The sequence below is a fragment of the Salvelinus sp. IW2-2015 genome, linkage group LG20 (assembly GCF_002910315.2).
Source record: "Salvelinus sp. IW2-2015 linkage group LG20, ASM291031v2, whole genome shotgun sequence".
NCBI classification, from domain to species: domain Eukaryota; kingdom Metazoa; phylum Chordata; class Actinopteri; order Salmoniformes; family Salmonidae; genus Salvelinus; species Salvelinus sp. IW2-2015.
In genome coordinates this window covers 20,253,355-20,278,747 of record NC_036860.1, presented here as the reverse complement: position 1 = coordinate 20,278,747, position 25,393 = coordinate 20,253,355, and the positions used below count along the sequence as shown (strand labels likewise).

Sequence of the window (25,393 nt, the reverse complement as noted above, 5' to 3'; positions counted from 1 at the left end):
TTTTTCTTTCTCATTAGTTAATTTTCTTGGTTGTTGGTGCATTGGGGGGTGGGGAATAGAGGTGGGGAATGGAATTAATTGTATTATTATTTTTTTTTAATTCTTGGGGGGGGCTGTGGGAGGCGTCTCGGATGGTTGAGGGACAGCTATTGGGGAACTGTGGGTGGGGGTCTTGGAGGGTTTGGGTTAATGTTTTTTGGCCTGGTGGGAGATCTGTCAACGTGCCCTTGAGCAGGGTATTGACCCTGGATGCTTCTGTGTGTCACTCTGAATGGGAGTCTGTTGGATGACTGGTGTGGTGTAGTTCACTGAAGGWATATAGTATGTTTCGGATATTCAATAAAAAAAAAATATATATACTTTCAAGTACTTTACTATTTATATATATATATATATTTTCTTTTAAATTTTACCCCCTTTTCTCCCCAATTTTCGTGGTATCCAATCGCTAGTAATTACTATCTTGTCTATCTACAACTCCCGTACGGGCTCGGGAGAGACGAAGGTCGAAAACCATGCGTCCTCCGAAGCACAACCCAACCAAGCCGCACTGCTTCTTAACACAGCGCGCCTCCAACCCGGAAGCCAGCCGCACCAATGTGTCGGAGGAAGCACCGTGCACCTGGCCCCCTTGGTTAGCGCGCACTGCGCCCGGCCCGCCACAGGAGTCGCTGGAGCGCGATGAGACAAGGATATCCCTACCGGCCAAACCCTCCGTAACCCGGACGACGCTAGGCCATTTTCTGTGCGTCGCCCCACGGATCTCCCGGTCGCGGCCGGCTGCGACAGAGCCTGGGCACGAACCCAGAGACTCTGGTGGCGCAGCTAGCGCTGCGATGCAGTGCCCTAGACCACTGCGCCACCCGGGAGGCCCTACTATTTATATTTTTGACAACTTTTACTTCACTACATTCCTAAWGAAAAKAATGTACTTTTTACTCCATAAATTTTTCCTAACACCCAAAAGTACTCGTTWATTTTGACAGGAAAAWAGTCAAATTCACGCACTTATCAAGAGAACATCGCTGGTCATCCCTACTGCCTCTGATCTGGCAGATTACCTAAACACAAATGCTTCATTTGTAAATTAATGTCTGAGTGGTTATCCGTAAATAAAAAAATATATAAAAATTGTGCCGTCTGGTTTTCATAATATAAGGAATGYGAAATTAATAATACTTTTACTTTTGATACTTAAGTATATTTTAGCAATTTAATTTATTTTTGATACTTACAGTTGAAGTCGGAAGTCTACATACAACTTAGCCAARTACATTTAAACTCAGTTTTCACAATTCCTGACATTTAATCAGAGTAAAAATTCCCTGTCTTAGGTCAGTTAGGATCACCACTTCATTTTAAGAATGTGAAATGTCAGAATAATAGTAGAGAGAAGGATTTATTTCAGCTTTTATTTATTTCATCAACCTTAAAAATCTAAATGACAATGATTCAAATCTAAAAGATAAAATTCAACCAGAGTGCCCTTAGATCATGTGAAAAGGCTGCACAATGACCGTTACACTTGAATCGTTCCCACTGTGAATGGTAAGGCTCGCTATGCTATGAAAMCACACACTATTGCAGAGACTTTGATATTACCGGCCGCAATTAATATGGTGAAAACAATGTGTGGGAAGGCAGAGGCACAGAAACTCACGTCAACACATTTGTCAGATAACACTATTAAACAAAGAATGTATGCTATTGCCAGCAATCAAGAGGAAACTCTGACTGAAGTACTCAAATTCCCCAGCTTATGCTCTCCAAATGGACATTCGCTGTGAGGGGCGAGATGCCCATGCATTGGCTTTTGTTTTCTATACATATCGRGGGATGCTATTCACATGGACATATTGTTCTGTCTCACGATTCCCGAGCATGAAATGGAAAACAGATTCCATGGGATCGAATGGTGGGCTTTGGCACAGATGGGGCTCCATCTATGGTGGGATGGTTGGCAGGCCTCCGCACTAGTTATGAATGTCTCCCTATGCCATATGGACACATTGTATGATACACTGAGAGCAACTGGCGGCAAAAGAGTTGAGCACAGAACTCTGAGATATACTGCTGCAGGTAACTTTGATTGTAAACTACATAAAACCACATCCACTGCGTGCAAGTGGCTTGGTGGTTATCGAGGTGGAGTGTTGGAAAGATTTTTTGCTTCGAGAGAGGAACTGTTGACATTCACAATGGATGATTCTTTTTTGTCTTGGTTGACTTTCGGTGTAATAAAAATGCGTCTCCTTGCCTATGTAACAAACATACAGTTTTTGGGAAACTGAACGATCTGAATGCAAGCATGCAGTGGAAATACAAAAACATTCTACAGATGAGTGACCGAATCAGTGGATTCAGACTAAATCATTTTTATTRGATTTWTTTTTTTAAGCTTCCCTTGGCTGTGTATGTTTCTAACAGAAAACCGCATCAGTAAGTGTCCCACATGAGTGATGACTRCTCATGTCCAACACTTGGAAGAGCACTTTGGGACCTATTTCTCAATCCGTTTGACTGTGATCCTGGCACAGTTGGCATGCGGGTAAGTGAAATAGAACAGCTGATCAAGCTGTCATGTGACTCAATGCATTCACGGGTCACTACGGAGGAGTTTTGGTTTCTTTCGTCTCCCTCTGAACATTAATGCCGCGTTCAAAACAACTGGGAACTCGGARGTCTCCAACTTCAACTAGTTCAAGACAACTGGGAAGTGTGAAAAAACTAGCTTTGACTTGGAAGAATAGTTTAGAACGTTCATCCAACTCGGAATTCCAGCTCGGGTACTCAGGCCTCTTTCCAGAGCCCCGACTTTCCGACCTAAAGATCACTGACGTCATGATTTGACCTCATATTCCTCTGAGTTTCCCAGTTGTCTTTAAAGCACCAGAAAACAAATTTTACCCTTCACCAGATCATATCTCTGTGAAGCTGGATTCAGTGCTCTCATCTGCATTAAAACCAAATATCGATCCAGGTTGGACGTGACATCAGTGATGAGGTGCGCTCTTGACCACGACCCCTGACTTTGAAAAGCTCTGATGGGACAACAAAGGCAGAGCAYGCCACCATTCACATCAACGGGGCTGTAGTGGAGTGGGTCCACATCACTAAGGATCTATCATGGTCCACAAACACCAACTCGTTACTGGTACCTCATGTAAATAGCCAAGTTATCGTTACTCATTGTGTATTTATTTTTACTTTTATTATTACGTGTTATTACTTTTCTATTATTTCTCAATTTTCTTGCTCTCTGCCTTGTTTTGAAGGGCCCGTAAGTAAACATTGTACTGTTATTCTACAACTGTTGCTAACGAAGCATGTGACACATTCCATGACACATTCCAGGGGTTGGATCACTATTATATTTGTTATGTTCCACTGTCTGTTCCRACCAGTAAAATAAAGTTATGAACCGGTTCTAACCAAAATGAAGTACAGTTTATATTGTTCCTTTCTGTTCCTTTTTTAACCCGTGAAATCAACAGTTGTTTACATTTAGCTCTTTAATTACTGTACCAATCAGTGCAGWTAGAGCAGGCAAGCTTGTTGTTTACATGCGTGATATACAGACAAGTGTGACTGCCAATTTTTACATTTATTTCACCCCTTTTTTTCTCTCCCTAATTTCGTGGTATCCAATTGGTAGTTACAGTCTCGTCTCATCGCTGCAACTCCCGTACGGACTCGGGAGAGGCGAAGGTTCAAGAGCCGGTCGTCTCCTGAAACACAACCCAACCAAACCGCACTGCTTCTTGACACAATGCCCACTTAACTCGGAAGCCAGCCGCACCAATGTGTCGGATGAAACATTGTGCACCTGGCGACCGTGTCAGCCCAGCCCGCCACAGGAGTCGCTAGTGTGCGATGGGACCAGGACATCCCTGCCGGTCAAACCCTTCCCTAACCCGGACGACGCTGGGCCAATTGGGCGCCACCCCATGGGTCTCCCGGTCACAGCCGGCATCGACAGAGCCTGGACTTGAACCTAGTGCGATGCAGTGCCTTRGACCACTACACCATCCGGGAGGCATGACTGACATTTTGCTGTTGGGGAGAGAAAGGCTTTAGGAGGAGGCTTAAAGCACTGGGAATCTTGTTACGACATGTATTATCTGAATTAGGTYCACAGAATTAAACCTAGGAGGAGCTGCTTCTATGGATCTTCTTTGAATGTCCTTTGAGCTAGCTAGCTAACAAGCATCATCTGTAGTTGATAAATCCAACGTGATAASTAGGCCTATAGAATCCTTATCTAGCATTGAAAARGTTTATCCATTMTTTTCTAGTTAATAAAAAATCTCTCCCCATCTTCTCAATCAAGCTTGTAACATCAGTACAGTAGCCTATGCTKCGTAGGAGGGAGGGGCAGGTAGCCTAAACAMGCACATGTACAGGCAAAGATTTTGCAGGCAGACACTACTAAGTTTCTGAGTGACAGAGTAAGCATTTCGCTTTTTGTCGTGGGACTAGAAAAAAATGCCTGGAACATAAAATAACGTTATTAACCGGTTCCCATGCTTTTAAAATAATGTTACTGTTCCAGAACAGTAGGGATCACTTTCATTCCAGRTTCAGTKTCTGTTCCTTGAAAAATTGTATTTTCAGTTTTCGGTTATGTTCCCTGAACCGGTTCCAACCCCTGATTTGAACTATGGAGTATGCGAGCACGGTCGTGCGCTTACGCCTAGCCAATTGAGACGGTCCCAAAATGTTTTTCATGCCAGCAATCAAGTTTTCAAAACGATTTTTTTTATTCAGAGCTTGAAAATGTCATTTTCAGGCATTCATTGTGCCGCTTAATTGGTCTGTATATTTCTGCCTGACAAAGTAACTGACCAAAACATTTAATGTCTGTTACAGAGATGTATGCAGAGGCTGCACCTCAACAGGACAAGAGGAACAGGAAATTCCGTTTGACTATCTGGAGCAACTGCAGTACAAGCATATGTTCTGRCTGTACCACCGCAGTACTCAGTAAGTCTTCACCCATATGCAAGAACAGGTTTAGAACCTTAACCTTAACCATGTCTGAAGAACCACAGAATACCTCAGTGAAGCTTTATATCAATAATTGTATCTGTCTGTTTATTGATACTGGCATTACTGCACAAGAAAATGTTCCAGGAGTGTAGCATATTGTTTTCTACCTCTGTGTCATAGGCTTGATTTTGAGTACCTGAAAGATATCCCCATCTTGGTCCTAGGTATTAATGATGACTTCAAGAATGGTCGAATTGAACAAGAAGTCGGGGTGGACAAGGTAAATGTTGGTTTGTACTTGCTTCAAGATATTGCCAATGTCAGACAAATTAAAGTTTGTCTGACATACCCCAAAAGAGTGTTCAGTTCAGGCTTATAACATATTGGACAACTATCCCATCAGGATGTAATGAAAACGCATTCCAAAATGTCAGGGGTGCTGTCCTAAAGTCTGAAATGTTTCAACATGCTATAAGTTCTTACCATGTGATAAAAAAATTATCCATGTCTCCACACAGGTCAGAAAATTCCTCAGCACATTGTGACCTGGAAATGATACCTATGCTACAGACTGCACCAGTTCACTGGCCTTTCATGCCTTAAAGCTTATGCCAACTACCATGCTGTCAAAATTACACCAGCTCACTGGTCCTTACGGCCTTAGACAACACTGGTCCCTTATGCCTTCTAGCAAGGATATATCTAACTCCTGAGTCCTGGAGAGCTATAGTGGGTTTGCAGGCTTATATTCCAGCTCAGCACATTTTTTAAAATGTAACCAGGTAAGTCAGTTAAGAACAAATTCTTATTTACAATGACGGCCTACCCCRGCATAACCCTAACCTGGATGACGTTGGGCCAATTGTGCACCGCCCTATTGGAATCCCAGTCACGGCCAGTTGTGATACAGCTTGGAATCGAACCAGGGTCTGTAGTGACGCCTCTAGCACTGTAATGCAGTGCCTTAGACCGCTGCACCACTCAGGACCCCTGATTCCAATATTGAGGTTCTAGAAACTGAAGACAATCAGTTCTGGGGTGGAACAAAAGCCTGCATTCCACAGTAGCTCTCCAGGACTGAAGTTGGAGACCTCTGCATTAGTCTACACCAGCTCACTTGTCCTCTTGTGTCATTCAGACTATTGGCACCATAACGTGCATGTCCAGAGATTAACAGGGATTGTAAATGTATTTACCTGCTAATGACAGTCAGTATACTTAAAAATATATATATTTGTGGGTTGCCAGATTTAGGTGGAGGGGGGTAGATCTTCTGAATTCCTAGTGAAATTTGAATATGTGTATATTTTAAATGTAGCGTGTGTAAAATATGCTCTGTGTTTGTTTTTAATGTAGTCAGTTTACAGACTTGTACCTATTTATATTTTGGCACTTACATCTTTTTTACACATGCTTATCCTGTGTATATACATGGTTTGCTGGACAGATTAAGGCTAGTCCTTAAATGTTATTTCAAAGGAGATTCTCAATTGAGCATGAGTTACATACAAAATTGTTAGATCAAATCTGTTTCCCTTTGCATTACGTTTTTTGTGTGTAATATAGAGAAATAACATTGCTGTGATGAAATATACCACTTACTTACAATTAATATAAGTTGTTTAATGGCAGTTACATATTTGTTCCTGAAATAAATGGTCAAACATGATTGTGAATGCTATTCATATGGCCCTCAAGTATAATTGAAAAGGGGTTTGTGGTAGAGGAAAGCGTGAAACCCTGGTGTTTTTTGGGGAGTGGCTTGACTGAGAATACTCAATAGTCCCCATCCATTTTTGAATGTCTTTTTAAATGTTTTATTGCAGAAACACCAGTATACATACAATAAGTATTATAACAGAGAATGATAACATATGCTAGGGGTACAACAAATTACAGATTATACAAAGACCATAAAAGATACACACGTATTGATAGTTTTAACAGCTTTCTCATGGAAAGAATGTAGAATGGTCTTAATGTACYKCTCGAATTCCTTATAGAAAACATGGAAGAGTGGTTTTTTATTAGTGAATTTTCATTTATGAATATGACATTTTTTCATTAGCACAATTTGATTGATGAGGTAAACATTTTTTCTTTATCATTATTATATTTAAGGAAACCGAGCAGCACRTTCTCCTTATAATAAACAAAAGTCATCAAGAATATTAACAATTATAAAACTATAAATATCTTGCCATAATTTCTTTACATGTAGACAATGCCAGAATAAATGCAAAACTGTTTCTGGATGCTCAACACAAAAAGTACAGTTAATGTTAATGTCTTTTTTGAGTTTCTTCGGGTAATGATTGGCAGGGTAATASTTATGGCTCATTCTGAGAGACCTCTTTGACCTTGTTAAAGCAGGTCTTTGTGTAATAGTGCCCATCCAGTACAGWTGATAATGCATACCAGTGACACATTCTGCATATGCTTAGAGTCACCAACATTTGTTCCATGAAAGACTGTTATATGGAATATCCCGTTTGATCTTTTCATGCCCCACAAGCCTCAGCCGCGACCCATACGCCAACCTCACCGGAGGCGTTGGAAAATGGCTTGCTTTTATGGTCTATTAAAAGTGTCATGCTTCAGAGAGTTTGAGTTAACAGTGGACAGACAAATGCATTAATTGGTAGCAGTGACTGACATGAAAATGGAACAAAGTAACCACTTATTATTGCATTGGCTATGTACCCATGAGAAGTCTGTGGGCAATACATTTACTAACATAGTGCACTATTTTATTGATAGGTGCAATGATTGGCGTATCACGAAAGTTGGACTTTTTAATATAGTGCAAGGGTCAATCATCTTCCAAATATTCAGTTTTAAGGCGTTAAATAGCAAAGCCTTTTCGTAAACCTACCTTGACGTYGCGTGCGTTACTCTGACAAACCGTATCCAACCACATTCTATCCAACCATATGTCGGTATTATATTTTCCTGACCAATAATATGCATGATTCTGAATAGAGGCGGGGTAAAAAACAACTTGAGCAAAGTAGTTAGGTTGTTAGAAAGTTAATGGCTAGGTGGAAAGAGATTCTCTTCTCGATTCAGGAGAGTTTCTGGATTTTTCTGAAGTATAAACATAATTACTAAAATAGCAACAACCCCAAAGAAAGTTTAAGACAATATTGCGTTAATTAGAATACAAAATAATAAGGGAAGTATGCAGGATGCAGTAGCCGGGGCGGCAATGCTGACGGACGGCTTCGAGGACGAGATTGACTCGGTGACTCCGCGATCYTCTGGAATGGGGCTTGGAACCACACCAGGAGCCAGACTCGGGGGCCTAGGGATTGGTGTTGGTGGAAAGAAAGTCCGCTTATTTGGAGAGGCTRGTGGGCCTGCAGCTGACAGGCTTGATTTCAAACTCGCTGCGGCCGCSGTGCTTTCCTCCGGCCCCGGATCTGGCAGCGACGATGATGAAGTATCTGAGGTAAGCCACTCATGCTAGCTAACCCAGCGAAACTGGGCAAGAAGATTCATGTTAGTCAACGTTCCCTACGATAAGCCCGTTCCTTTAGACGATATTATTAACCCTCCTTCCTTTCTTCTATCAACTAAAATTGTATCAGTCAGATTTATTGTATTTTGGCTGATATTTTGCAGAGTCTATTGGCTAGCAAGCTTGCGACATGTTTTGTATTTTGACATGATATGAGCAATATTTTGGCGGAGGCTTCGACCTAGGCCTAACGTAGTACTGTGGCAGCACACACACAGCGCCATCAACTGCTAGCTAACTAGCTAGCAAATTATTGAAATGTGGCTAACTAAGATTAGGTACACGTTTGTTAGCCTGTTTATGTCAAACTAGCCAATTGTTTTGAACAGGTAGGTGAAGACAAGTCGTTCTAGCTCCTTTTAGATATAATAACTGGCATGCAATCATACATCCGCTTATTAACTGTCACCCCAGTTGTCTATTTAGTTCTAACGTTAGCTGGCTAGGCACATTTTCCCTCTCAGAATAGCACGCTAAGTAGTTACAGTAACAAGTCCTCATGACTTAACACGTAGTTTTAAGCATTTTTACAGGTACTTCGCTATGGTTGATGGYACACTTGCCAAACTCAACACAGCCTGATATGTTTGCTACAAGCTTGATGTTGAGCTGTTAGTGAAGATGTTAACTCGAGTGGTGGTGATTCAACATCATTCAGTAACTTCAGGGGTTAGAAATGCCCCAGTGATCAAATCAAACGTGACATTTTATAGTTTGCAAATTATTTCCTCTACCTATTCTGGTCTCTAACCATTTTCATGTTGACATGTTATTGTTTAGGTTTTGTAATTAAAATAACGAATCTCATATGTATGATCAATTAATGTAAAACATATTTATTTGTATGTTCAAGGCAACACACTCACACATTGGAATGGGTACCTTTTCATGTGATGAGCAAAAATGAATTACTGAATTGCCATAATTTTTTATTTGTGTACATTTAATAATAATTTTGTCGGTGTTTATTTTACCTATTTCACACAGTACAAGTGTGTGTTATACGCATGTGTTAATTTTGTGTGTGTTTTTCTGTTGTTGCATATCCCAACTCCTCATGAGACACCCTTGGAGAGTGGGGTCACGGCCAGGGTCAGCCATTGTCAACGGTGACCCTGGAGCAATTAGGGTTAAGTTACTTKCTCAAGGGTTGTGACTTGAGGGAGTACAGCTACGACTGGAAGTGGCTTCTCGTAGCAGGTTAGGAGAGCATTTTAGCTAACCTTAACTGTTTTCCTAACCTGCCACGTTAATTATCCTAACATGCTGCATAAATTGTCCTAACCTGCTAAGTAACTTCTGGTCGTAGCTGTACTCCCTCAAGTCAGAACCTTGTTCAAGGGCACATCAAATGCTAGCCTCCTGTTATTGGTAATGGTGAGGAGTAAGCATGTCTTGGGGGTATGGTCTTTTTGCCTCTAACTTTGTCACTCATCGTTATTCTCAATTAATTCAGGATAATCCGTAATCATGGTAGCAGCCACGTTAATGTAGAAGATTTTAGAAACATATTATATTCATATAAAAGTGACTCCAAAATGACAGTACATTATTTACCATTAATTTCTATTGGGCACAAAATAATTTGAARCAGAACCAAAACAAACAGCAAATGCATCCAACAAGTTGGTAGTCACAAGCTTTATCTAGTCATTGTGTGGTAGAAATATATGACMAAATGCTAAACATTTGACTACTTTAATACACATAGGCCTACAAGTTAATGTCAAAATACTTTTGGTTCCCTATAATGGCGGAGACTATGTACAAAAAGTGCTGTAATTTCTAAAAGRTTCACCCTATATGAATGCCCTCAAATTAAAGTTGACAGTCTGCACTTYAACCTCATAGCAGGGTCCAATGTTAACTTTTTTTCTCACTGRCCCATTCAGGCCAGTTGGCCAAAAATGTACTGGCCGGATCAGAATTTCTACAGAGGTATGTCACATTTTTTGTACATCACAAAATAGGTTGTTTCCCCTTTAAGAAAAGTCWATTTCAAAAGAGATATCAATCTGGCTAGGGGCTACAGTATCAACAGTATGTTCAGAATTGAAGGTTTATTTTTGTAAGTCACTTTCCCTATAATAAATAAGCTCAGCAAGTGGATTGATGAGTGCTTCTTTTTACTCTAGACAGCTCATGTGGGCTGTGTGAATGCATCAATTCATGTACTGCTCTAGTGCTAAAGATGTGAGTTGCGACGAGAGTGGTTGAATTAACGGCCAATCATACTGCTSAAGTACAAATAGCATGACTTTTTTGCGTGTAGTCTTCAATGGCAGACTGCAATAGAGCAGGTAAATGTCAAAATGGGCTGAGTGCTGGCCTGGTCGGGCCAGTGACAGACGAGATCCACTAGCCCAACACATGGTTTTACTGGCCCCAGGTCAGCGGGCCATCATTAATGTCAGACCCTGCTCAGTCATTGTATCATTTCAAATCCAGTGCTTGAGTACAGAGCCAAAATCACAAAAAATGTCAATGTCCAAATATTTTTGGACCTCACTTTATACCCAAAATKACTTTACTCATTTTCCTTTCCCACATTTTGATATTTCATGCAGGTTCGTTGACTTCTAGCCAGGGAAAACATTTTGAGAATKTATTTTTTTACTCAGCTGTTAAAGGGTTTCTATCAATAATTGACGTCATGTATGAAAATAAGTGATGTCAGAACAGGTTACACATCAGAGTTTGTTAGCTGGCAATTGCTGACTTTTGTATAAAAAAATAAAATAAAAAAAAAAGAATGGAAAGACGCTAAATAAAACTGTTGCTGGCCAAAATGACCAGGAGAACAGAAAATTCTGTTGCAAAATAATGTTTTTTAGTCGTTGATGTAAATACCAGTTGATGGAAATACATTTGACCGTCATGCTTATCGGACTATAGTATAATTTGCATAATTTTGTGGAATTCTTTTGTGTTTATTTTCGTTAGTTATCCAACACAACTGTCGCACGCTCTCAGCATACAGATCCTATTTTGAGCGGGATTCCTCCTGCTCAAACCTCAGCTGGTTGCTGCTGGAGTAAAACGTGATTTTYATAAGCCCATTTATTGTGCAACAATTCTAAATGTAATCGGTGTTAAAAACAGTTTTGGTGCACAATTAAAAAAAAAAAAATATATATATATATATATTTTTTTTTTCAACTGGTAATTGAAGCGAGCCTTCCATTCAATTGCAGGCAACTGGCTATCAAGCACATCACCCACCCCACCACTTTACAATGTGAGCTGGAGGCAGTATGCAATTTGAAACCATACTTAATTGTTTGAAACCTGAATGTTTTATTTCATATTATGAGGCATGTCTTACCTTGCTTCAAAGTAGCCTATTCGCAGAATCCGACCATGGAAACAGAGGCAATTATTTTATGACTCCATAGTCGGCACGTGAGTTTCAACTTTGGGGAAGCTTACAATTCCTACCATTTTCTACCGTTCTGCGTGCCAGTTATGATTTTTATATGTGCATTTTTGTGGAAAAGTTTCACTTCAATAATAACTTTATCTAACATTAGTTGATTATAATTTTGATCACCAGTCTTTGCCATATGGACACATTGATATACTGGGATCCATTGGCGACTAAAGAAAAGAGCGCATGGAACTCATAGCCTACAGGCCAATGCAGCAGTAGGCCTATACAGTGCAAAGTATTCATACCCCTTGACTTATTCCAAATGTTGTTGTGTTATAGCCTGAATTCAAAATGTATTTTTCTCACCCATATACACACTGTCGTTTCTCTTTGCTTATTTGAGCTGTTCTTGCCATAATATGGACTTGGTCTTTTACTAAATCAAATCTTGTCACATACACGTAWGTAGTAGATGTTATTGCGGGTGTAGCGAAATGCTTGTGTTTCTAGCTYTAACAGTGCAGTAATATCTAAGAGTAATATCTAACAATTTCACAACAATACACACACCTAAAGCAATGGAATTAAAAATATATGAATATTGGGCGAGCAATGTCAGTGGCATAGACTTAGATACAGTATATACATATGAGATGAGTAATGCAAAATATGTAAACATTATTAAAGTGGCCAGTGATTCCAAGTCTGTATATAGAATAGCAGCCTCTAATGTGCTGGTTATGGCTATTTAACTGTCTGATGGCCTTGAGATAGAAGCTGTTTTTCAGTCTCTCAGTCCCAGCTTTGATGAGAGCCCACAGTCCTTGGTGGCACTGTGTTATTCTAAAAGCGGGCAAAGAAGGTTATTAGTTTGTCCGGAAGCAAGATGTTGTGGCTGGTTTTCCCTTTGTAGTCCGTGATTGTCTGTAGACCCTGCCACATACGTCTCGTGTCTGAGCTGTTGAATTGCGACTCCACTTTGTCTCTATACGGATGTTTTGCCTGTTTGATTGATTGCCTTTACRGAGGAAATAACTACAMTGTTTGTATTCTGCAATATTCCCAGTCACCTTGCTTGGTTAAATGCAATGGTTCRCGCTTTCAGTTTTGAGCGAGTGCTGCCATCTATCCACGGTTTCTGGTTAGGGTAGGTTTCAAAAGTCACTTCCTGATAAACTTAGTCACCGTATCAGTATATATGTTGTTAATATTCTCGGAGGCTACCCAGAACATTTCCCAGTCTGCGTKATCAAAACAATCTTGAAGAGTGGATTCCGATTGGTCAGACCAGCGTTGAATTGTCCTGAGCACGGGTTCTTTTTGTTTGAGTTTTTGCCTAATAGGAAGGGAGGAACCMAATGGAGTCGTGATCAGATTTGTYGAAGGGAGGGCGGGGGAGGGCCTTGTAGGCATCCCGGAAGTTGGAGTAGCAGTGGTTGAGTGTTTTAGCAGCGCGAGAACTACAGTCAATGTGTTGATAGAATTTCGGCATTCTTTTCCTCGTTTGCTTTGTTAAAATCCCCAGCTACAATAATGTGGCCTCAGGATATGTGGGTTCCAGTGTGCATAAAGTCTAGTGAAGTTCTTTCAGGGCCATCGGGGTATCGGCTTGGGGGGGGTTGGCTATACAGCGTGACTATAACCGAAGAGAATTATCTTGGGAGGTAATACAGTTGGGATTTGATGAGTATTCTAGGTCAGGTGAACAAAAGGACTTGAGTCCTGTATGTTATCTCAATTACACCATAAGTTGTTAATCATAACAACATACCCCCCCCCCCCCCCCTTCTTCCCGGGAGAGAGATTTATTCCTGTCTGCGCGAAAACTGAGAACCAACGGTATATCCCAAGAGAACCATGTTTCCGTGAAACAGAGTATGTTAAAATTAGAGGTCGACGATTATGATTTTTCAACGCCGATACCAATACCGATTATTGGGAGACAAAAAAAAAGCCGATACCGATTAATCGGACGATTTAAAAATATAATTTTTTTCTTCAATTTTAATTATTATATATATAAATAATAAAAATATGGAAAAAGTATTTTATTTTAATCTGCCGATTAATCGTATTTGTATCGGCGTTGAAAAATCATAATCGGTCAACCTCTAATTGTAACATTCTCTGTTTCACGGGCAAAGAAGGTTATTATATATATTTGTAATAATGACAATTACAACAATACTGAATGAACACTTATTTTACTTAATATAATACATCAATAAAATCAAATTAGTCTCAAATAAATAATGAAACGTGTTCAATTTGGTTTAAATAATGCAAAAACAGTGTTGGAGAAGAAAGTAAAAGTCAATATGTGCCATGTAAAAAAGCAAGTTTAACCTGTCTGGTAGCAGTGGGACGGTAGCGTCCCACCTCGACAACAGCAAGTGAAATTGCAAGGCGCCAAATTCAAAACAACAGTAATCCCATAATTAAAATTCCTCAAACATACAAGTATTATACACCATTTAAGATAACTTCTTGTAAATCCAACCACAGTGTCCGATTTCAAAAAGGCTTTACGGCGAAAGCACACCACGCGATTATGTTAGGTCAGCGCCTAGTCACAGAAAACCATACAGCCATTTTCCAGCCAAGAGGAGGGCTCACAAAAGTCAGAAATAGCGATTAAATGAATCACTAACCTTTGCTCTTCATCTGGTGGCACTCCCAGGTCTCCATGTTAGACAAATGTTTGTTTGTACGATAATGTCCTCTAGTCCAAAACCTCAGTTTGTTGTGCGTTTAGTTTAGTAATCCAAAGGCACAATGTGTGCTCTCAACATCCAGACAAAAAGTCAAAGTACAATAAAAGTTCGTAGAAACATGTCAAACGATGTTTAAAATCAATCCTCAGGTTGTTTTTGTCATAAATATTCAATAATATTTCAACCGGACAAAAGCTTCGTCAATAGAAAAGGAGAAACAAGAAAGGCGCACTCCGATCACACGCTGGACTCATGTCTGGAAATGTCCACTGTCCACTCATTGAAAGTGCTGTGTCTCCCTCATTTTTCAGAGTAAAAGCCTGAAACAATGCCTAAAGACTGGCCACGTGTAGAAGAAGCCATAGAGATCGTTAACTGGGTCCTAAGTCTTTGTATGGTGGATAGGCTTTCAATGGAAAACAGCCTTTCAAGTAATAGTACTTCCTGGATGGATTTTCCTCAGGTTTTCACCTGCCATATCAGTTCTGTTATACTCACAGACATTATTTTTAAAGTTTTGGAAACTTTGAGGTGTTTTCTATCCAAATCTACTAATTATATGCATATCCCAGCGTCTGGGCCTGAGTAGCAGGCAGTTTAATTTGGCGCACGTTTTCATCCAAAATTCCGAATGCTGCCGCCTACCCTAGTGAAGTTAAGTTCCTTGCACAGAACATATGAAAGCTGGTGGTTCCTTTTAACATGATTCTTCAATATTCCCAGGTAAGAAGTTTTAGGTTGTAGTTATTATAGAGACTATTTCTCTCTATACCATTTGTATTTCATATACTTTGACTATTGGATGTTCTAATAGGTACTTTAGTATTGCAAGCCTAATCTCGGAGTTGATAGGCTTGAAGTATAAAACAGCGCAATGCTTGAAGCACAGCGAGGAGCTGCTGGCAAATGCAGGAAAGTGCTGTTTGAAGAATGCTTACGAGCGTGCTGAATTTTTTGTTACATTACGCTTTATTCTCAAATTGATAAAATTGGTTTTCTTCCTCATACTATACACACAATATACACACAATGATGACAAAGCAAAAACCAGGTTTTAGAATTCTTTGCAAATGTCTACAAAATAAAATCTGATGACATTTACATAATATCAGACCCTTTACTCAGTACCTTTCGGCAGTGATTATAGCCTCGAGGTCTTCTTGGTATGATGCTACAAGCTTGGCACACCTGTATTTGTGAAGTCGTCGTCCCCCCCCCCCCCCCCGCCCCCCCACAGTCTGAAGGTCTCTGAGCGCTCTGGAGCAGGTTTTCATCAAGGATCTCCGCTGTACTTTGCTCCGTTTATCTTTCCCTCGATCCTGACTAGTCTCCCTGCCACTGGAAAAACATCCCCACAGCATGATGCTGCCACCACCATGCTTCACCGTAGGGATGGTGCCAGGTTTGATGCTTGGCATTCAGGCCAAAGAGTTCCATCTTGGTTTCATCAGACCAGAGAAACTTGTTTCTCATGCTCTGAGAGTTCCATCTTGGTTTCATCAGACCAGAGAAACTTGTTTCTCATGCTCTGAGAGTCGTTTAGGTGCCATTTGACAAACTCCAAGCGGGCAATCATGGGCCTTGTACTGAGGAGTGATTTCCGTCTGGAAACTCTACCAGAAAAGGCCTGATAGGTGGAGTGCTGCAGAGATGGTTGTCCTTGTGGAAGGTTCTCCAATCTCCACAAAGGAACTCTGGAGCTCTGTCAGAGGGATCATCGGGGTCTTGGTCACCTCCCTGACCAAGGCCCTTCTCGCCCGATTGCTTATTTTGGCCGGGGGGCCARTTCTAGGAAGAGTCTTGGTGGTTCCAAACTTCTTCCATGGAAGAATGATGGAGGCCACTGTGTTCTTGGGGACCTTTTTTAAAGCTGCAGAAATGTTTATGTACCCTTCCCCAGATCTGTGCCTCGACACAATCCTGTCTCTACGGACAATTCCTTCGACCTCAGTGCATGTCCGAGCAAAAACCAAGCTATGTCAACTGTAGCACCTTATATAGACAGGTGTGTGCCTTTCTAAATCATGTCCGATCAATTGAATTTACCACAGGTGGACTCCAGTCATGTTGTAGACACATCTCAAGGATGATCAATGGAAACTGGATACATCTGAGCTCAATTTTGAGTCTCATAGCAAAGGGTCTGAATACTTTTGTGACTTGTGTTTTTTTGTCATTGTGGGGTATCTTGTGTAGATTGAGTTTTTTTTATTTAATTTAATCCATTTTAGAATAAGGTTGTAATGTAACAACATGGAAATAGTGAAAGGGTCTGGATACTTTGCGAATGAACTGTAAGTATTGAAATATATGCTTAAGTAAGTTATGGTATTAATACTAAACAGGATGCGCTCTTAGGCCTGCAGTTYGATGGTGGTTATACAAGGCTGCTATACTAAGCCTCCTAATGATAATGACATATTATTATAATGTTCATAATAGTAGTAATAACAATTAGAAGATCAAGAAAAATTTGTTGTTGTTATTATTATTGTTATTATATAAAAAAAATACAATTTAACAATTTGGAACATTGTAAACACTAAATAAATTATTATTAATTCCAGAGTGTCTGTTTTAATTAAAGTGTAAAACCTTTATTACAGCATAGCAAATATTAAAAACAGACACATTTGTGAAATTGTTTATCAGTTAGCCTATATATTATAGACCTAATTAAGTTGGTTTCCTCTCCACACTTTTCTTAAACCATTAAGGCAAGGGCTGTTTCTCATCTCCTAACTCTGCTGCTGGCTCTGCCACATTGTTCTCAACACAAATACATTTAAATTAAATTTTATTTGTAACATACGCCAAATACAGCAGGTGCAGACCTTACTGTGAAATGTTTACTTACAAGCCTCTAACCATAAAGAAAAAAATAAGTTACAATAACGAGGCCATATACAGGGGTTACCGGTACCGAGTCAATGTGCTAGGGTACAGGTTAATTKAGGTAATATGTACATGTAGGTAGGGTATAGTGACTCTGCATAGATAATAAACAGCGAGTAGCAGTAGCGTAATATGCAGCTGAACTTTGCTATTCTTGCAACATGGTCTAGGAAAAGGGCTGGAACAGAGCGCTGATGTTTCAGAACCACTGACAGCGACCGCTATCCAACGTGGGAGAAAGCGCTTTTGTTATAAAATAATAGAATTAAAAATTATTGTTGTACCATTTGTTCTTATGTAATAGAAAAATATACAATTTCAGTAACACATGTCTTCGAGTGATGGACTGTGCCATCCCCACAGCCTCCACAATGGATTAGTCCACTGAGATGGCGCAAATCCCCCAGTGTCTTGTACGCCATGGRAAAAATATATTTTAACGCTATATTTTTTTTTTTTTTTTGTAGCAGGTTAGCAGAACTTAAGCTGCAGGTTAGGATCATTAACATAGCAGGTTAARATAATTATGTTAGGTTAGGAAAAGGGTTCGGGTTAGCTAAAATGTAAAAAAATGCARTGTGTGAAGTTAATTTGACAAGCTGGATCCCCTCTAGCCATGACCGGGCCGGCACGCCCCACTCCCCATTCCCGCTGCAATTCAGCACCACAGCAGTGGAAGGAGGACACTCTAAGYGGCCACAAAATAAAGAAATTCTAAAACTGATGTTGGACAATGAAATACGTTATCTAAATAAAYGTAATTCGTTAACGGTGGTTCATTGAGCGAGAGCTTATTTTACAATGCTTCTGTGAAACGAGGCTTGCGCCATGCATTTATGAAAGCATTTGTTTCCAACACTCAAATTCTCACGCTTTTTACATTTCTACTTGATGATGCTAGTAAATGTTATGTGTATTGTAATTTAAGATATGGTGGGGTCATGACTTGTGTCGTGTTATACATAGATATAGAGAGCTAGATATAGAGGTAAATATGTGTATGTATATATATATATATATAGCTCTCTATATCTATGTATAACACGACACAAGTCATGACCCCACCATATCTTAAATATGTGGATCGGCAGCAGAACTACTATGACCGGACACGCTGAACACAATTTGCCTCGATTTGACTCTTTTGGAAAAAGAATCCCCTCTCGGCAGGYACACTGGAAATGGGGATAATTAACATCGTCATCACCAATTTTGCCCAGTCGGGATACACTTAGCTGAAGTCCCTTATGAGGACTTTGCTTGAAACGCGCACACACACCGGACACTAATTTGCAAGCAGTTTGAACATTTATTAGCCTATGAAATATATTTGGAGCACATCGACTGGTAATTCCATCAATGAATAAAATAGCATTATTTTTTTTGGGGGGGGGGAATTTTATTTATCAGCTTAAAAAAAAAAAAGGCTGCCAAAAGCTGCCGTTTACCAGCTAACGGAAACCATGTCATACAAATATCTATGTGAAAATAATTATAATAAGAAAACTCATGATTTTACAGTGACACTTTGGGGGTTTGTGTTGGAGGGTAAAGGCAGATGTTGTTACTGGAGAACTAGTGCYTCACATTGAGTGGTTTATTCAAGGTTCCTTGACCACAGGATGTTCTATTCTTTCATTCCCTGTGAATGTATTAGTTAGCGCTCCCAAAATGTAGACCGACGCACATGCACACATATTTAGAACACACTAGAAGCACAAGCATTTCGCTACACTCGCATTAACATCTGCTAACCATGTGTATGTGACAAATAACATTTGATTTGATTTGCGTTGACGCTTCGAGTAGTGAACCATGTTAGTGTCCGCCCTGAGATTTGAAGGTTGGGACTTCGATCCCTGGCCGAGTCTTACAAAAGACTGTAAAAATGGCACCCAGTGCGAGCGTCTCTCTGCTTGGCACTCGGCATTAACAAGAAAGTCTGTCGCAGGTCTTTAACTCCATTCTATTGTCCTATCCAGGGGGTGTACTTGTACATCAAGCTGACTCGCGCTATAGAAACTGACAAACTACTGACTGCATCTACTGCTCTGGTCTGCACCAGTTCTGGTCAGGCTCCTGCTCCTATGAGCTGCTCCGGCTCGCAAAAGCCACCACTCGTGCAAAGCTACTTATTTTGAGTACTGTAGCAGCTCAGCACTGTACTGTATTGTCAGTGTGTGTCTGAGGGTCAGGGATCGACTAGACTATTGGACAGGAAACTTTTTATTACAGAAAGGACCAGTGTTGTGTACAACTGTAGGTTATCACTACAGGCTATTGTAAGTTATGTGTACGTTTTTGTGGCCACTGACTTGCAGGGAATCTCTTGTGCGCAGTACTTGTTGTTTTTCATTGTCATAAGGTTCACATGGTGGCGAGTCAGATATTAGATGGCATATGTAAGTACCGGTTAATGCTCGAGCTTAACATTATAACAGTGTACCCAATAGATTGATTGTGTGGGAATGATGCCAATATTTAAACCTTTTTTCGTTATTCTACCATCTTAGAAGTGATTGTAACTAATAACCTTAGCAAACATGAGTTTATTGTTGGAATGTCATTGAATGTGTCAATGTTGTTTTTCCTCATTGTGCTCCGGCTGAGAGAAGTTCTCAGAAGTGCAGGATAATTTTGCAGAAGAGGGATTTGACCAAGGAAGCTTTGCCAGATTTTTGGGAGCAATGATGTCATGTTTCTTGACAGTTATTAACCGTCTTCTATTTAACTCAGSATTCTGTGATTGAGTTTCTCCTTTCCAGCACCCATTAACCGCAATTTCCTTGCAGACTAAGTGTAATATAAGATAACGTAATGTAAGATCATTTACAGGCTCCATCTCTCTGCCGCTCCCTGCATCAGTGTYTCTCTCTCACACACTCGCGCAGACAGACGTGCATGGACGAGGTAATGAGTCACTTTTTTGGACGTGGTCTCTTGTCCCGCGCTCTTGTTCAGACACACCCCCTGAGACAGATGCTTCCCTGAGTTGAAGCACAGAGCACAACAGTTCCAGCTGTGCCTCAGCAGTGAGAAATACCCCAGTATGGTTTCAATTATATTCACCAGTTTGATMATTTTTCTCTGAGCGACATTTGTGAAAGAAAAATGGAAATGGAGAGTTGCTGACCATACCTTCCTCTCCTTCCAACTCGGTTCTGTTCATTGGGTCAATTCTTTTGGCAGAGCCTCTGCTTTTCAGGTCCCTTTGTGCCAGGGATGCTTGTTGATATCATGCAGTATATCATGGAGTTGTCCGTTGTCCAGTCTGTAAAGAACATTGTAGGGATAGTGTACGATTGGGTGTGTTTGTGTTAGTAAACAGATTGTGCTACATGAGCGGCTTTCAGTCTGCTGGTATTCTCGTGATCCAAAACACAGCTGTGTCCCTGAATGGTGACCGTGATGGCTGGGATGTACTCCCCTGTAGACCATGAAATGACAGATGGACAGAGCCAGCCTGCTGGGTGTCCTGCCCTGATGGCCGTTAGGCAGGTGTATGGAGGTCAAGGTCGCAGGGAGGGGAGGGGAAACGCGCTGATCAGTTCATGTAATTCCACCAAGGCTCAGGTCCTAAGCACTGTACTGCTCCGTCTCCAGGCAACATGCYCGAGGGGGTGGAGCTTGGGGATTCTTTTTACTGGTGCCCTCGTGCCAATTACTAGACTATACCTGCCTGTGTCATCATGAAATGGGCCTGCCCATACCTTCCTCAGAATATGCAGAAGTATTTTTTTATTTTATTTCCGGTGGTCATAAGATCATACAATACTGTATGATAGGAATCACTATTGTAATAAAAACTATTTTTAATTGAGGCGATAGGTTTCTCCCAGCAACTGTATAGGGCAAAATGAGCATCAKCGTCCCTCCTGTTCTGACTATCTCTTGTGTTTCTCCTTGTCTCTAGGTGGAGTCCTTCATATTAGACCAGGAAGACCTGGACAACCCCATGCTAAAGACTGCGTCGGAGCTGCTCCTGTCCAGCGCTGCCGAAGGAGCTGACCTCAGAACAGTGGACCCAGAAACACAAGCCAGACTGGAGGCTCTGTTAGAAGCAGCCGGTACGTATAGTACAGGGTAATTGCTGGCTTTTGACCCCCCCCTCCACGAACGGAAAAGCAGATTAGATAGAATTGTTGCCGGCCAAATTGACCGGGAGAAGAAACGATCCCTTTGCAAAAGAATGCTTTTTATTCATTGATGGAAATATCAGTCGATGTAAATGCATTTGACCGTCATGCTTATCGGTCTATAGGTTAATTTCAAAATTTTGTGGAATTAAATTGGGCTGTGCGTATTCGTTAGAGGTCATGTATCTCATTCATCGCACAGCATACAGAGCCTAATTTGAGCGGAATATCACTTGTCAGATAGCGCTAGAGCTGCTGCTGGAGTGAAAATAGCATTTACATCTCAAGTCATTGCTCAACTGTTATTAAAGCAATCGTTTGTTAAGGCGTTTCATATCAGCTGTCTTTTTCTATCTAGAAACCAAAGGCCCAATCCTAGTCATATTAACAACCCATCCTAGTTGTTGCATCTTTAGATTCCCCCCTCGTTTCTAACAGAGATTTTCATCTGTCACATATGGAACCGCTCGTATCAGGTGTGCTGTTTAGAACTGTGTTTTCCCGCTAATTGCATGACGTTTTATTGGCTGCTTCATTACAGGATTTGCATGTTCTGTTAAGATGAATTACCATGATCTTAATGTGATTTCTGTCATTCTGAGCATTGTGGGTGGACGTCTTAATGAGTTACGCACCCAATGCATATGGGTCCAGTAAATATCTCAAATGGCCAGTAAATTAAAATCCTTCCGGACACATTGTCYGGTGCCACATTTTCCTAACGGAAAGCCTGGTATAGTAGCACCATGATCTGACTCCTTCACCTAGTTTTATGAATGCCCCTGTTTTCAGAACTGCCCACATTTCACCCTCTGCCATGCCCAMTATGCATTTGAAATCATGTTAAATTACAACAACGTTACATGGTAAGGCTGCCCAGTCGTATTCTCGTTATTGAATAGGACTGCTGGTCTTTTTTGATTGTTTGAATGCCGAAACCTGCTTGAATCTCCACCCAATAGAGTATAAATTTAAGCCTACAATTTTGCTGCAATTTAGTTAGCAGGCCTGTGTCTGGTGCTCGTGTTTCTGTTCCTGCCACTGTGTTGGGACATGACCCTGTAGGTGTGTGGAGTTGGCACGCTGCAAGGGAGAAATACCAACATCACAAACGCTAGTGCTCAACACCAAAAAAGATTCTCTGCTACAACATAAACCCCTGCGTTTTACTTTGGTTTGCATCCGGTTGTTTTATGGGTTCTGTAGTTACCCTGTGGGACTGTCTATGGAGGGGGGAAATAATCTAAATGATATGATCAATTACAGTAATCAGTAAAGTTGGGGGAGCAGATTTCCTAGTGGTTAGAGCGTTGGGCCAGTAACCGAAAGGTAGAATCCCYGAGCTGACAAGGTAAAAATCTGTCGTTCTGCCCCTGAACAAGGCAGTTAACCCACTGTTCCTAGGCCGTCATTGTGAATAAGAATTTGTTCTTAACTGACTTGCCTAGTTAAATAAAATAAATACATTAACGTTGACTGCAGGGTGCTCACAGGCCACAACTCAGACAGGCCACAACTGTCTCTCTCTGGCCTCAGTTGAGCTAAGCTGAATCAGACCATCAAAGCACTTAACCTTGGTCTGTCTGTATAGAACCACAGTCATTGCTGCCTCTTTAGAGAAAGAAAAGCTTTCTGAAACAATTAAAGAAGTTAATTGGTCTGATTTGATGTGCATGAAGCTGTGGATGGCACGGTGTGGTGTGCAGACAGGCAGCAGGTTAGCTGGTCCCCAGCAAGYCAGCCAGTCAGTCAGTGCATGGCGAGCTGGTACAGGCTAGCCCAGCCCATGAGATGAGATGAGATGGGAGGTAGCTAGGCTCGCTGGGACACCACGGGGGAGATTAACATGAACAATGGATTTCCATACAGCAGCAACAGCTCCCATCATGACTCAGCACTGGCCTTTAGTAGACTCTGTTGTTTCCGTACGTGTGTCTGCCTCCTGTCTATCTTTGTGTGTATGTGTCGTAGTGATTGTTTGTTCCTGTGTTTTTGTCAGTTCCTCTCTGTGTGGTGTGCGTGTCTGAACTGCTGCACATCTGTGTAACCAACCACGTGGCACGTGCAGTGGTTTTTGCATACCATAGGCAATATTGGGCTCATTMTTCTGTTGTTAAGCCTCAACGTTGGCTGATCACCAGGCTCTGTTCCATTGATTCAGTGTATATTATGCACACACTTAGTCATGTTTTCAGTTTCCCCAATTGATATTATCGGAAACTATTTCTCCAGTAGAAATCCCAGATCACACTTGTAGGCGATGTCATGTCGATGTTGGCTAGCTAAGCTCATGCGCAGAAACACGTCATTGGGTYTAACGGTCATCTCACTCCGAACTGCAGATATGCAGGTCATCAAATCAAAGGCACACCTTTGATATAAAGCTGTTTTTGATGAGAATGAAACATAACATGTTCAACTACTTAAGACATTGGCTCGAATCTAGGTTGTGCCWTTTCGATTTTGAGAAAATTAACAACTAAGGAATAATATTTCACTTCTCATTGACTTCTCAAACCCCAAATCTGCTTTGTTTCTTTCGCAAGCGTTCCCGGGAAGTCTCGCGATCTTGCGCCTCTAGGTTTAAAAACTCTGTTTCCTCAACACTGTTCAGCACTTGATAATACAGACAGAATGTGTTCTTTGCACTGTGTCTTTGAACATGTTGCATGGTTGGAACATGGGCTAACTTATGCCTGTTTTGTGTGTGTTTTTATTTGGCCCGGCACTAACTGTGGATGCGTTTGTGGTCACTGCGGCTGTGCTGTGAATGCTGGTGACCCTCGATGCACGGCCCTGTGCCTATGAAGGCATTGGTAAACTGTCCACTACCGATGGTAAAGCCTTTGCAGATCCAGAGGTGCTACGCCGCTTGACGTCGTCCGTGAGCTGTGCGCTGGATGAGGCTGCGGCTGCTCTCACACGCATGAGGGCTGAAAACACACTCAACACCAGCCAGGCAGACAAGTATGTATCTCTTCTGCTCTAGTAGTCTCATACCACAAAGGTGCAGCACACCTTATTCTCATACCAGTAGAAAGATGTTCTTGTCKAGGCCATATGTTTCCTTTGTGCTTTCTTCAAGTTAGCGTTTCCCCTCTTCATGAACAATTGACAATTCCTTAGATGAAAAAGTAACTATGCTCGGACTCTGAATAGTTCACATGATTCATAGACGTTACCTTGTTCTCACAAATTCGATGAAACTTTTTTACTGAAACGCTTTAAGGCACCATATTGAGCCAAATGCAGTTCATGAAATGCAKGTACAGCCCTGCCCTGAGTGAGGCCTTTTTGTTTTCAACTTCGTTGAGTATTAGACGGTGTGAATTGTGACAGCGCTCTGTAACCTTGTTTTCTGACCTGCTGTTGATTTGCCCTGTGCAGCCACAGTCCCAGTAATTGTAGCAGTCTGGTTATTTTCAGCCGTAGCTTGGCGGAGGCGTGCTCGGACGGGGATGTCAATGCCGTGAGGAAGCTGCTGGATGAGGGGCGGTAAGCAGTCAAGAACACACGGAGGAGGGAGAGTCTGCTCTGCTCGCCTTGCTCTGCCGGATACTATGAACTCGCACAGTGTAGATACAGACTAGAGGTCGACGATTTATGATTTTCAACGCCGATACCGAGTTATTGGAGGACAAAAAGCGGATACCGATTAATCGGCCGATTTTAAATTTTTAATTTTATATTATTTATATATATATATATCTCTACACACACACACATTTTTGTAATAATGACAATTGCAACAATACTGAATGAACAATGA

General features: G+C 41.1%; 1 protein-coding gene across 2 annotated transcripts; it reads left to right on the top strand.

Moving 5' to 3' along the window:
• The first annotated feature begins 7,998 nt into the window (after positions 1-7,998).
• On the top strand, positions 7,999-25,142 carry LOC112081320 (ankyrin repeat and KH domain-containing protein 1-like). 2 transcript variants are annotated; one of them, XM_070449259.1, is made up of 4 exons: positions 7,999-8,440; positions 21,402-21,555; positions 24,468-24,591; positions 25,036-25,142. In XM_070449259.1, exons 1-4 carry the CDS (start codon positions 8,171-8,173, stop codon positions 25,121-25,123), a joined length of 636 nt encoding a protein of 211 aa, XP_070305360.1. In that variant the 5' UTR covers positions 7,999-8,170; the 3' UTR covers positions 25,124-25,142. The 2 variants fall into 2 exon arrangements, with proteins under 2 accessions (XP_070305360.1, XP_070305359.1); XM_070449258.1 differs by having other exon boundaries at positions 24,435-24,591.
• Positions 25,143-25,393: the final 251 nt, after the last annotated feature.